Source organism: Neophocaena asiaeorientalis, unplaced genomic scaffold (genome assembly GCF_003031525.2).
Source record: "Neophocaena asiaeorientalis asiaeorientalis breed wild unplaced genomic scaffold, Neophocaena_asiaeorientalis_V1.1 scaffold25, whole genome shotgun sequence".
In the NCBI taxonomy this organism is placed as follows: domain Eukaryota; kingdom Metazoa; phylum Chordata; class Mammalia; order Artiodactyla; family Phocoenidae; genus Neophocaena; species Neophocaena asiaeorientalis.
The window spans coordinates 3,143,553-3,155,955 of NW_020172492.1; the positions used below are offsets into that span (position 1 = coordinate 3,143,553).

The 12,403-nt window shown below is 36.7% G+C and overlaps 2 protein-coding genes across 2 annotated transcripts in view; one reads left to right on the top strand and one right to left on the bottom strand.

Annotated features, from left to right (window-relative positions):
* Positions 1-5,628, top strand: part of B3GALT2 (beta-1,3-galactosyltransferase 2) — an 8,221-nt gene extending 2,593 nt beyond the window's left edge. Inside the window, exon 2 of the mRNA XM_024738209.1 lies at positions 2,977-5,628. Within this exon, the coding sequence (XP_024593977.1) occupies positions 3,098-4,366 (1,269 nt within the window). The 5' untranslated portion in view covers positions 2,977-3,097 and the 3' untranslated portion in view covers positions 4,367-5,628. The remainder of the gene's footprint in view (positions 1-2,976) is intronic.
* The window catches only part of CDC73 (cell division cycle 73), a 95,640-nt gene that overhangs the window by 47,727 nt on the left and 35,510 nt on the right, over positions 1-12,403 (bottom strand). The gene's annotated exons all lie outside the window — the stretch shown is intronic.

Consider the following 12,403-nt stretch of genomic DNA (forward strand, 5'->3'; position numbering starts at 1 on the left):
ATAGAGAGAGGGAAAGAGAGAGGGAGAAGTAACGGAACATTTTATAGTAACATCCTCTCCGTGAGGGTCAATCCATAAGATGTAAATACATATTAATCACTTGATAATATTACCATAAAAACCCATGAGACAAATCAAAGCTATTTCTATGCTGAAAATGTAAAAGTGCAAAACTATTTAGAATGTCAAAATATTTTAACTTTCTGGTCTTGTTCCCACTTCTTAAGAATTAATGTAAAACAGGCAGTAACTGGAGAATAATTTTATCTTTTAATAAAAGGAGGAATAGTTACTTTAATTGTACTTTCTTTTTAACAGTAAAATTATGGTAAATATCTGAAAAATGTTTAATAAAGCATTTTTTTAAGGCTAGACACATGCACTACATTTACCAATGGGAGATTAAGAAATGAGTATATATGGATTTCAAGCCTGAGCAGCTGGATATTTACAAACATACAAATATCATGAATTTACATTAAGATGCATCTCCATCACCTATCGCTACAAAATCACATAGGACCATAAACTACATGTATGCCAGGTTACAATATATAATAATTTGCTGTTTTCTGTAATATTGAGATACTTTAGAAACATCACTTCAGGTATAATGTTTTCATAAAAATACAATTTACTAATATATTTACCTTCATTCATTTTTTCAGTCCTTTATTCAAACATGCATTCAAACATCTGACCTTCTATTTATTGCTTCTTAAACCATCAAATTTACACTTTTAAAGGATCTAAATGATTAGACTTCAACCAGTTTCTAAGCATTCTATATCAAGAGAAAGCTGACACATTTAATTTAGCTTTGGAATGTTTAAAATAGATTATCAAATAAATTTTAAAAGCAACTTTTGTTTCCTTTAAATTTACACACATAACCCTTATATCTACTGGCTTCTTTACGGGGTGGAGGGAAATTATTACTATTTATCTAATATTTCATTTGAAAATAAAAGCTTAGAAAGAGTCTCCTCATCTAAACAGAATGGCCAACTATTTACAAGTGTAAGGAGGAGAAAAGTGAGTTTCTAAACCAGAACACTCAGCTCTGTTATTTTCAACTGAGCTCACCACAGAACTATGTTTTACTGGTATGGTGAAGTGTCTTAGTCTTCATCAGAGTAATGCGAAATTAAAATTCAGGTAAATAAATTCTAATAAATAAGTAGATTCTATTTTTTTTAAATCTGAAAACTTAAGGAAGAAAAACACTGCTCCTATCTCACGAAATGATTAATGTAATTTCTTACATTTGAGAAACACCATAACTTCTAAAAGTACTACATAATCTCAGATACTAGAAATCATCAAAGCTAGCGCCTGTACTGTTACGCTTCAGAGATGCTCGAATCCCCACCTGCTTGCTCCTCCTAGTGGCTTCTGCTAGAACAGGAGTCTAACACTTCCCATCAATATTCTCAAAATACTTCACATTATATGAGTGCTATTCTAGTTATTCAATTATATGAGGACTTCCATGTAAATGCCATTATTTTCCCCAAATAATTGACTGTTTTATCGAGGTTAAGCAAATTTGGTATTAACCATAAACCTTTCAATATCACAGGCTACATAAACACATTCATATGTGTATATATAATTTCAAATAAACAAATGCTCCTACAATAAATGTTTTTAATTGACCAGTTTTCTTTTACATAAAGAAATAATTTTCACAATAAAAAGTTGAAAAAATTAAAATTACACAAAAAGGTTTGTTTTCTCTTTTAACAGAATTCAAGCTACAGCTCCTTACGCATCCTTTACCCCCACGCCTTGATCCAGAAAAATAACAAACTGAAAAAACATGAACATATTTGTGCTATGCACTAAAAAAACTTGTTCAAAGACCAGTTCTTAATATGTGGCATCGTGAACTTCCCATATTGACATCTCATAAATTTTTTTTCTAAACGTAGGGCTCTAAGTGTCATGCTAGCAGAAGTCCTAAAAATGTAAAAAATTCTCTACATGCAAATTTAGAACACAGCATAACTCAAAAATCTTTTAAGATGCATTTTGTGAAATTTAAAAATTTAAATAGTTGGGGATACAATAATACCTAGTGTCTATATTTTGTAAGAAATCTGAAAAGACTGTTCAAAGCAGTTCTTTAATTCTAACATGGAGATTCAACTGAGATACGTGATAGTACTCTGTGAAGTCCACAGATAATTAAAGATAATTAGTTGCTATATTATAAAAATCAATCATAAGTCTAAGTAAGGACAATGATCTCCTGAATACCTCATGTCTGAAGTGGAAGGTTAACATGAGAAATGAGTACTTGCAAATGTCCATCATTTATTACTGTCTTAAAATCCTGCACTGAAGTTACTGAACCCTGAACATTAATTCTGACAGGTGCGTCTTCTCACTGACTTTCTCGACACAGTAGGGGCCAACGGAAACATGCCAAGCAGTGTACTGTGACTAACAAAACTCTGCCATAATCAACCTTGCACCGTCTGTCCCACAACTGATACATGGCCATTTTACAAAAAAGGCCGCTGACTGTACACCATACCACCAACGGTATGTCAAATCAATTTTAATTAATGCCAATAAATTTTCCATCTGCTCTCAGGCCTCCTTACATGGCCTCTCTCAGGGATCTAGCAGCATTTTCCTCTTCTCCATGCATACAACTTTTAATCTTTAACTTAAGTCAACAAGTACAAGTGACCAGAGCTACTGAGATAGATGATGAAATAAGTGGAAGAAAATCAATCCATTCACCTCTCTTTAAAGTGGTCACTGTGCTCCAAAGGTGTATTTTTAAAGAAATTAATCCTGTTCTCAGGATGTTACGTTGTCAAGGGAAGACAAGTCATAAACGTTGTTCCTGGGTTATCCTATTTTCACAGCTTAAAAATTTCCATGTGCCCTAATTTTATTAGTCTCTTTCAAGCAGTTCTGTGATATTTCCATTCTGTAAACGTTTATGCTTCATCTTTATAGAATGACTGCGAGGGAGACAACGTGACCGCATTAGAAAATGATTACCAAAGAACAGTACTGATTCAGGAGAAGAACACATTCTCAGCCACCGATCTCTCATCCACTACTGGATATTTACAACATGCTTCAGTGGAGAAGAAGACACTGCTGCTTTGCAAAGATGAGCTGGAATGCCAAGAGGTCTCTGTTCCGTACCCATCTTATTGGTGTACTTTCTCTCGTGTTTCTTTTTGCTATGTTTTTGTTTTTCAATCATCATGACTGGCTGCCAGGCAGAACTGGATTCAAAGAAAACCCTGTGACATACACTTTCCGTGGATTTCGTTCTACAAAAAGTGAGACAAACCACAGCTCTCTTCGGAACATTTGGAAAGAAACAGTCCCGCAGACTCTGAGGCCTCAAACAGCAACTAACTCCAATAACACAGATCTGTCACCACAAGGAGTTACAGGGCTGGAGAATACACTCAGTGCCAACGGAAGTATTTACAATGAAAAAGGCACTGGACATCCAAATTCTTACCATTTCAAATACCTTATCAATGAACCTGCAAAATGCCAGGAGAAAAGCCCTTTTTTAATACTACTAATAGCTGCAGAACCTGGACAGATAGAAGCTAGAAGAGCTATTCGGCAAACTTGGGGCAATGAAAGTCTAGCACCTGGTATCCAAATCACACGAATTTTTTTGTTGGGTGTAAGTATTAAGTTAAATGGCTACCTTCAACGTGCAATCCTGGAAGAAAGCAGACAATACCATGACATAATTCAACAGGAATATTTAGATACATACTATAATCTGACCATTAAAACACTAATGGGCATGAACTGGGTTGCCACATACTGTCCACATATTCCATATGTTATGAAAACTGACAGTGACATGTTTGTCAACACCGAATATTTAATACTTAAGTTACTGAAGCCAGACCTGCCTCCTAGACATAACTATTTTACTGGTTACCTAATGAGGGGATACGCACCCAACCGAAACAAAGACAGCAAGTGGTACATGCCACCAGACCTCTACCCAAGTGAGCGCTATCCTGTCTTCTGTTCCGGGACTGGTTATGTTTTTTCTGGAGATCTGGCAGAGAAGATATTTAAAGTTTCTTTAAGCATCCGTCGTTTGCACTTGGAAGACGTATATGTAGGGATCTGTCTTGCCAAGTTGAGAATTGATCCTGTCCCCCCTCCCAATGAGTTTGTGTTCAATCACTGGCGAGTTTCTTATTCAAGCTGTAAATACAGTCACCTAATTACCTCTCATCAGTTCCAGCCTAGTGAACTGATAAAATACTGGAACCATTTACAACAAAATAAGCACAACGCTTGTGCCAACGCAGCAAAAGAAAAGGCAGGCAGGTATCGCCACCGCAAACTCCACTAGAAAAGACAACTTTTTTTTGTTTTCCCAAACGTGCGATCTGTAAAATATTGCTAAAAGCATGTATAGTTAAAACTGATTACATCCATAGGACAAGTTTTAGTTAAAACTCATCGCATAAAGGAATCCAAAAATATTTTTTTAATTTCTGAAGAAGGTAATTCTTAAAAATACAACACGATATAACAAAAAGGTATCCCAAACAATCTACTAAAAATCCACATAAGGGGATTCTGTGTATTAACATGCAATAACAGGCACGCATACATCAATGATTCAACTCTTACGTTAGGGGCCAAGAAGGTGTATTTGCATATGTTTTCCACACAAATTTTAATTTAAGAAATGGATACAGTCAAAAGACTTTGGATTCAGTTTTTCATTTCAATATATAATTAAATGTAAATAAAACATTATTGTCAATTTTAAGGAAACTTTATAATTGTGCAAAAGACAAATTTTGACCTATTCTAGGGTTCTAAAAACCATATTCCATGCAATAAGATTTAGTTGAATTATTCCATAAACATGTTTATAAAGTTCAGATGTTTCATCAATGCAGTTCTCATTTAAGTATTTACTTTTTAAAAACAATTGAGATATTCATTTTCTTTTATCAATACGCACATATACTGGGGGAATTTATTTTGACATGACGTGATAAAATGTGAAAAAAAAAATCAATGTGTCTCAGGCTCACATTTTTATAAAAAAAAAATTAAATGTTTCAAAATAGAACATCTGTTCCCTCGTTGGTGTTCAGGGCCAAGCTAGAACTTCAATGATTTACTCAATCAACCAGTTACTGCACTCTCAAGGAGCATCACCAGTTAACTTCAAGCATATCTGAAAAAATCTATCATTTTCCTCTAACTGAAGCAAAAGTGATTACTTACAGGCACAAAGAGGATGCACTGTTGAAAAAAGATAAAGGATAAAGAGTGCAGCGGCAGTTTCATTCAATACATTTTAAGATGCATGTCTGCCAAACTGCAACATATGGGAAGTTTATTTCCTGACAGCAGGTGTACACATGCCAGTACTTAATCATTTTACGGCACCTACTTCTTTCTCTGAGTGCCAAGTTTACAAACCTGCAGTTTTTAATTTGGTGGATGACAAATATTCTGCACCACTGATTAAAAACTTTCTTGGGAGGGATGGGGGAAAACTACAAATGTTTGATGAACACTTGATTCTAGGATGAACAATGTATACAATGCACTTTTATCAAGTTTTTAATAAAAAAGGTAAACAAAAAACCTTTACTGAGTGTTATGGTCCAAATGCTTCACAATAATTTTGTACGGCTCCATTATAAATTTTAAAATCAGAAAATACTAACCCATTAATTTTAAAAAGGTGTTTTTACTTTAAACAAGTGTATAAATTTATCAATCTTGCTCAGTGAGGATGTCACTTATCCTAATTCTAACAACAATCATTTTCATCCTTGATTCTATTCTGAAGAGTTATCCACCAAAACAGAATTCTAACATGTTACAGTTCAGAACCACAGAGACTGCTTCAGTACTTATCATTTAATGCGTTGAATTCTATTTACACTCAACTTATCTCCCACTTTCAGTTCAGTTGTCTAAGTGTTCTATTCTACATAGAATAATTCTGAATGTTGAGCTAAATAACCCCCCAGCTCTTGGTACGGTCTGTTTTTCACTTGATTTATTCTGTATGGTTATAAAAAGACTAAAATTACTAAATACCAAAATTAGTAAAGAAAGGTCACACATAAAAGGATAATACCAAATTAGATAAGTGTGATGAAAGACAAAAGGAATCCTTCCCTCAGTATAATCCTCTCCTTAATACTTCGGAAGTTTTATTTCTTAAAAGTAAGTATATGTATATGCATGTATGCATCCACAGGTACGCACTCAGACACAATCCAAACACTATGTGTACAAATTATTATTACAGTGCAGTATCTTTAAGAGATAGTATTTTCCTTCCAGAAAAATTCAAGTCTAAAAAAGATGACTTGGAATCTCATGACACTCCAAGTTCTCAAAGAGCACTGAATCAAATAACAAATGTTTTAGTACTGCTGAAAATCTTTATTTTAAAATAAGTATTCTGGTATTCTGCTATTAATTTATTTTTGACCTTCCATTCTGAATATGCAAGCTGATTTTAGCAAAATATGATTTTCAAATTCATATTATGATATTTAAAAATACAGTATTTAAACATCTCACCAAATATTAATTGTGCCTTATTCATGCCCAGTACTATGTAATTTTTACTATGCATGAAAATATAATTTTAAATGACAGCACTTGCATTTGGTCAAAGAAAAAAATTACAGGAACAACCATGTAATCTTTATGCTCGAAGTGTTACGAGATATTGTGGAAGATAAAAATACCAAAACTTTCAATACTTACTAGTTTATTTTGATCAAGATTATATAGGTGATGAAATTCTAATTAGAGCAAAAAAATTTTCTTTCTCACCTCTGATTATACAGTATAATCACAAAAAATCAACTGGAGTCTTATTAATATCTATTACTAAAACCCCTATAAAAATAATACCAACACAGCAGCAGGAACTATTTACTGACTGAGAGTACGCTGTGTGCCTGGTACCGTGTTAAAGCACTTTACACACATATCTCGTATAATCCTTATAAGTAACACTAAGAGATAAGAAAGACTGGTACAAGAGGTTAAATACCTAAGATCACACAGCTAGTAAAACAGCAGGGTTCCACTGCAAAGACTCTTAACCATTATGCTATTCTGCTACGTACTTCACATATGACTCCTGCTAGAGGGTCTAAAAAGCTAAGCAAAAATGGCCTGTCCTCTCTTCTATTCCATGCTTATTCTTCACCTTTTGCTAGGATCTCCAGGCATCACAACTGTTTTCTCACACTGGAGGGACGCCTGATGTCAGGCGCAAATAAAGAGAAGGAGAAGGAGAGGAAATCTGATCCCTCAGTTATTTTTTCTTCTCCTTTTCAGTTGCTGATGTCTGGGGGCCAGAAACTCAGAAAAGCTAAGGATTACTGCTTATCTCTTGCTCCTTTGGGCACTGAGACACATCTGTAAACAACAGGCAGGTGGCACTTAGAAATTATGTAAAAGGTGTTTCTTTTGAAGTACAATTTGGTCATTGTTAGTAGTCAAAAGTAGCACCGCATTTACTCACTCTACTGGTTAGTCGCCTGTTTGGTGATGAGGTGGTAAAACTGATTTATCCAGCTGGTTCAGGTTTGTTTTCAGTTTTTACTGCTTAACTACAAAAGTTGACTATTAAATTAACACAGATTTAAGAAGCCAAAAAAAAAAAATCTCTACCATACCTATATTCTAACACACCTCACAGAGTATCAGTGTATCGCTTAACATGACTCTCGGAAGACAGGTAATGTGCATCAAATACTAACAGGGGCCATTCTAAGTTTCGGCCAGGAACCTGTTGCTGCGCACTCCATCAGCACACACACACACGCCCTCCCCCAAGCACGATATAACTCTACACCTTACTACTTTCAAGATCCGATTTGCCAGAGAAGGAAGAAAAACGTTTCTGTATTTGCAGAAGTGTTTCCCCTTCCTCCACCAGCAAATATCTGAGCTAAAGGACAACTAGAGTGAAAGCAACTGCCTCCATCTGTTTATTAATCTAATTATTTCAACTTCTCACTGAAGCCTATAGATTCTCAGTCTGAATTTCACTTGAGACAGTATTCTAAACGTTGAAAAATGAAAATAAATCAACAGCATCACAAAAAATAAATGTTAAGTAACAGAAAGCTATAACATTATATGCAAAATCTTAAATTCATGCTTGTATATGTTTTTAATTAAATATTTAAAAAATACTAATTTATACAATAAAACTAATAAGGGTTGTTTGCTTCACTGTCATACCTAAAATGCTAGTAAAAACATATATTTGAATATAGATAACAGAATTAGCATGAGATTCTGATGGCAATGAGAATTTTCTAACATACTGGCAGATTTCCTTTGGGGAGCTACTCCACCCTCAAATAAGAAAGTTCTAGGAAAACTTTCAATCAAGACACCCTGCCTTGCACTAGCCAAGATAACCAAAGACCCTCTCTTATTGCAACCTGAATCCTGAAGGAAACAAACACACGCACACAAAGAAAATGACTGGAGCTGATTCACTTGAACTTCAGCACCCTGCAGAAATTACCCACTGATTCTTGTTCTCTAGATCTCAGAGCTGCTACGGTTCCTGTCCCTTCTACCACTTGATTCTTTAATTTTTTGAACTCACCTATAATATCCTGATACTTTTTTTTTTTGGTTTCAGTTAGTCAGAGTCAATTTTTAACCAAAGAATCCTAAGTGACAGAAAACCTACCACTAGCAAATGCTGCAGTGATAAAGTCGTTCCTAGGTTCTATGATGACTTCAGAATGCTCTATAACACCATGCCCTCTGTGTGCTTTGCCACCTGAACAAGTCAGGAGTGTAAAGGGATCCAAGAACAACTTTCTGTTAAAGAAAACAGGCTGAAAATTTTAGAACTGTTCATAATTCATATTCATGGCCAGGCCTCACAAGAAAACAAAGTAGTTTTTGTGCATATAACATAATATAGCGGAGAGCATGTTGCTATAGATACCTTATTACTGAAGAGGGATCAGGGAAACAGGCTTGGGAGCTGTGTTTCTACAGTCACACCCCCATGGGGGAGAGGCAACGTGTCTCCCAAGTAACCACCAACACGGAAGTAACCATCAGCACAGCTGCCTGAGCCCCCTGCACTGTAAAATGCTGTCTAAGCTTAGAAATGAATGAACAGAGAAGCCTGACCACACCTTCACATCTGCTGTTTCAAACTGTTCCTTTATCAGAGATCTTTTCGTCTCCTGATAAGGCTAAAAAAAAAAGAAAAAGCTACAACCTTCTTCCTGGTAGATTTATGTAAAGGAGGGAAGAGAATGAATGACTCCTCTACACTGAAAAGAGAAAGCTAATAACTGGGCCAAAAAGACAAGTAAAGTTAAATTTTACAAAAATAAAATGAATTTCTTAATCAAAGTTCATAAGCATAACCCCAAATTTAAAGTATTTGTATGTCTGAGTGTCTTTAAGTACACACATTTAACAGTACATTTAAATCCAGTTATCTTCTCTCATCTCCAAATTTTAAAACTTTTAAAATAACATTTCCTGTCTGAGTGAATGGCTATATCCAGTCAGTGGCCACACGAAAATAACCAGAGTCATCCTCACCACTTCCTTCTCTTATCATCACCCGTATCACTCTATCCCCAAAACCTGGATTCACAGTGGAATCCACCCACTTTTCTTCATCTTACCGCTCTAGTAGTTCAAGTGAGCAAAACTTTTACAATCTGCTTCCCATATACTACTGCCAGAATGATACTTTCAAAACCACAAAACTATTCACATCATCCCAATGTTTCAATGGATTCCCAATGTTCTTAGGATAAATACCAAAATCCCTGAAATCCTTGGATAGCAGCAGGGCCCATGAATGACTCTCTTCCTTGCTAAAGTTAATTTCTGTACCCAATCTTTTGATCTTACTGCTGCCTTTTACTTCACTCCATAATGTATCCTCTCTTCCTCAAAGCAATCAACAAACAAAAAGTCCTAGATTAGAAACAGTGAACTAAAATTTGACTCAATAAAACAGCCTCACCTTTTTTGTTTGCAGCATTTTCATCTTATTTGAAAGGAAACTTATTTTTAAGGCGTCAAAATCAATTTTTCTCTATAGTGAAAAATTGATTTTGATGCCTTAAAAATAAGTAAGACTCAACAACTGGCTTATATATGGGCTCACCCACACTGCAAATAAAGCAACATATAAGTAAATATATGTTGACAAAAAGAAAGTACAAGTATTCTGGAAATAATTACTATAATCAGTTCCACAAATGTGAAGGTCCCTCACATGACAGTGCATTTCTAAGCAGGGACCATGATGCTGAAGAAGATCAAGAAGTGTTAACCTTCCTCAATAGAAATTCAATGCAGATGAAACCCCTAGGATCATTTCCCAAACAGACCAGTTTACCATGCTATGTTCCAGAACTCTAACACTAGGTTAATAGAAATTCTTGAGTCCAGTCCTCCTTAGCGTTGAAGAAACATCCAAAAGTCCACTCACTTGATAAATATTTACTGAGAGCCTAGGCATTAAGACATGAGCTGTAGATACAATGATAAACAAAAACAATCATTAAGTTGCTGCCGTAATACTCCTTTGACAGAGAAAGCCATGTAACAGATCCTCATATAAATAAGTGGAAAGGACAACTATGATATCTGTCATGAAGGAAAGATACACAGTGCTTTGCAAGCATATAACGGGAACTGACCTGACCTATGGTCAGAAAAGCCTTCTCAGAAGAATCGTTTGTTAACATCTAAGAAATAACTAGATGTTAATCAGGCAAAAGGGGAACAATTCCAAGAAGAAGGAACAGCAGGTACAATGGCCCTGAGGTTAGAGTAAACCATGGCACAAAAATAAAGAGGAAGATTGATATGAGCTGATGCCAGAAAGGTAAAAAGAGAGAGAGACAGGTACACCCTCATGAAGACTTGTAGTACCTATTAAAATATGGCTTTTAATCCTAAGAGTAATAGTAAGCCAATGAAGATACAACAATACTTAGAAAATAGAAAAAAAATTGAGGCTAGTGAATGCCTAACAGCTCCTCTCTTCTTCAGTGTTTGAGGCATCCTGGCTGCAACATGAGAACAGAATAAGGAGACGCATGAGTGATACAAAAACACAAACTAGGAGACCACTGCATAGTCCAGGGAAGATACAGAAATAGTTGGACCAGGAAGGACAGTAGTGATCCGGAGATAAGAATTCCAGAGATGTGGGGGCTTCCCTGGTGGCGCAGTGGTTGAGTCTGCCTGCCGATGCAGGGGACAGGGGTTCGTGCAGTGGTCCGGGAAGATCCCACATGCCATGGAGCGGCTGGGCCCGTGAGCCATGGCCGCTGGGCCTGCGCGTCCGGAGCCTGTGCTCCGCAGCGGGAGGGGTCGCAACAGTGAGAGGACCGCATACCGGAAAAAAAAAAAAAAAAAAGAAAAATGGGGGGTGGAATTCAGTAACTGCTTTGCAAAACAGAGTCCCTTAGAGGGGAAAAAATTGCAAAGGGGCACTGTCTGTTGGAAGAAAATTAGAGAAAGATGCTCCCTTCTCTGGGCTGATGATGTCCTAGGCCAAGCCACCTAACTTGAGGAGGGTGCAAGCTATCTAAGGCGTTTTCCTCTTTCTTCCCCCATCACGTTCAGGGAAGACAGTAGGCATCATTAAAACTTGCTTTGACATTATGCATCTTGTGAGTATGCACCACCTGTCTAATGGCATTTATTTCAAAGAAAAAATAACCTATTTCCCATTATATCAACTGTCCAGGCCTAGAAAATTAGCCTTTGATCAAACCAGCACATCCTGACATTAGAAACAATGATGGTTTAGGAAAAATAATAAGTTATAGTCTTAAGCTAATGAGCACTGATTGCGTTTAGTTTTCATACTCAAGAGAATCTGACGATTCAGAAGAACAGGGTGGGGGAAAGGAGAGGGAAGCTAGGTAGTTGCAAACGCATGTAAATGATGCGTGCCAGGCCGCTGTCGTTTTCACAACTGGCAGAAAGTTTAAAAATCTGGACGGGGTTGGGGGTGAGGGAATGCTGTACATATTTAAGCAATTGAACCATGCAAGATGGTTCCCAGGTTGTCAAAAAAATGACTGTAACCAAAAAGAAGCCCTCTCCATTTGTGTAATATTAAGAAGTGGAGGGCTTCCCTGGTGGCGCAGTGCTTGAGAGTCCGCCTGCCGATGCAGGGCACACGGGTTCGTGCCCCGGTCCGGGAGGATCCCACATGCTGCGGAGCGGCTGGGCCCGTGAGCCATGGCTGCTGAGCCTGCGCATCTGGAGCCTGTGCTCCGCAACGGGAGAGGCCACAACAGTGAGAGGCCCGCGTACCGCGAAAAAAAAAAAAAAAAAAAAAAAAAAAAAGGGGACTGCAGCCCCTCCC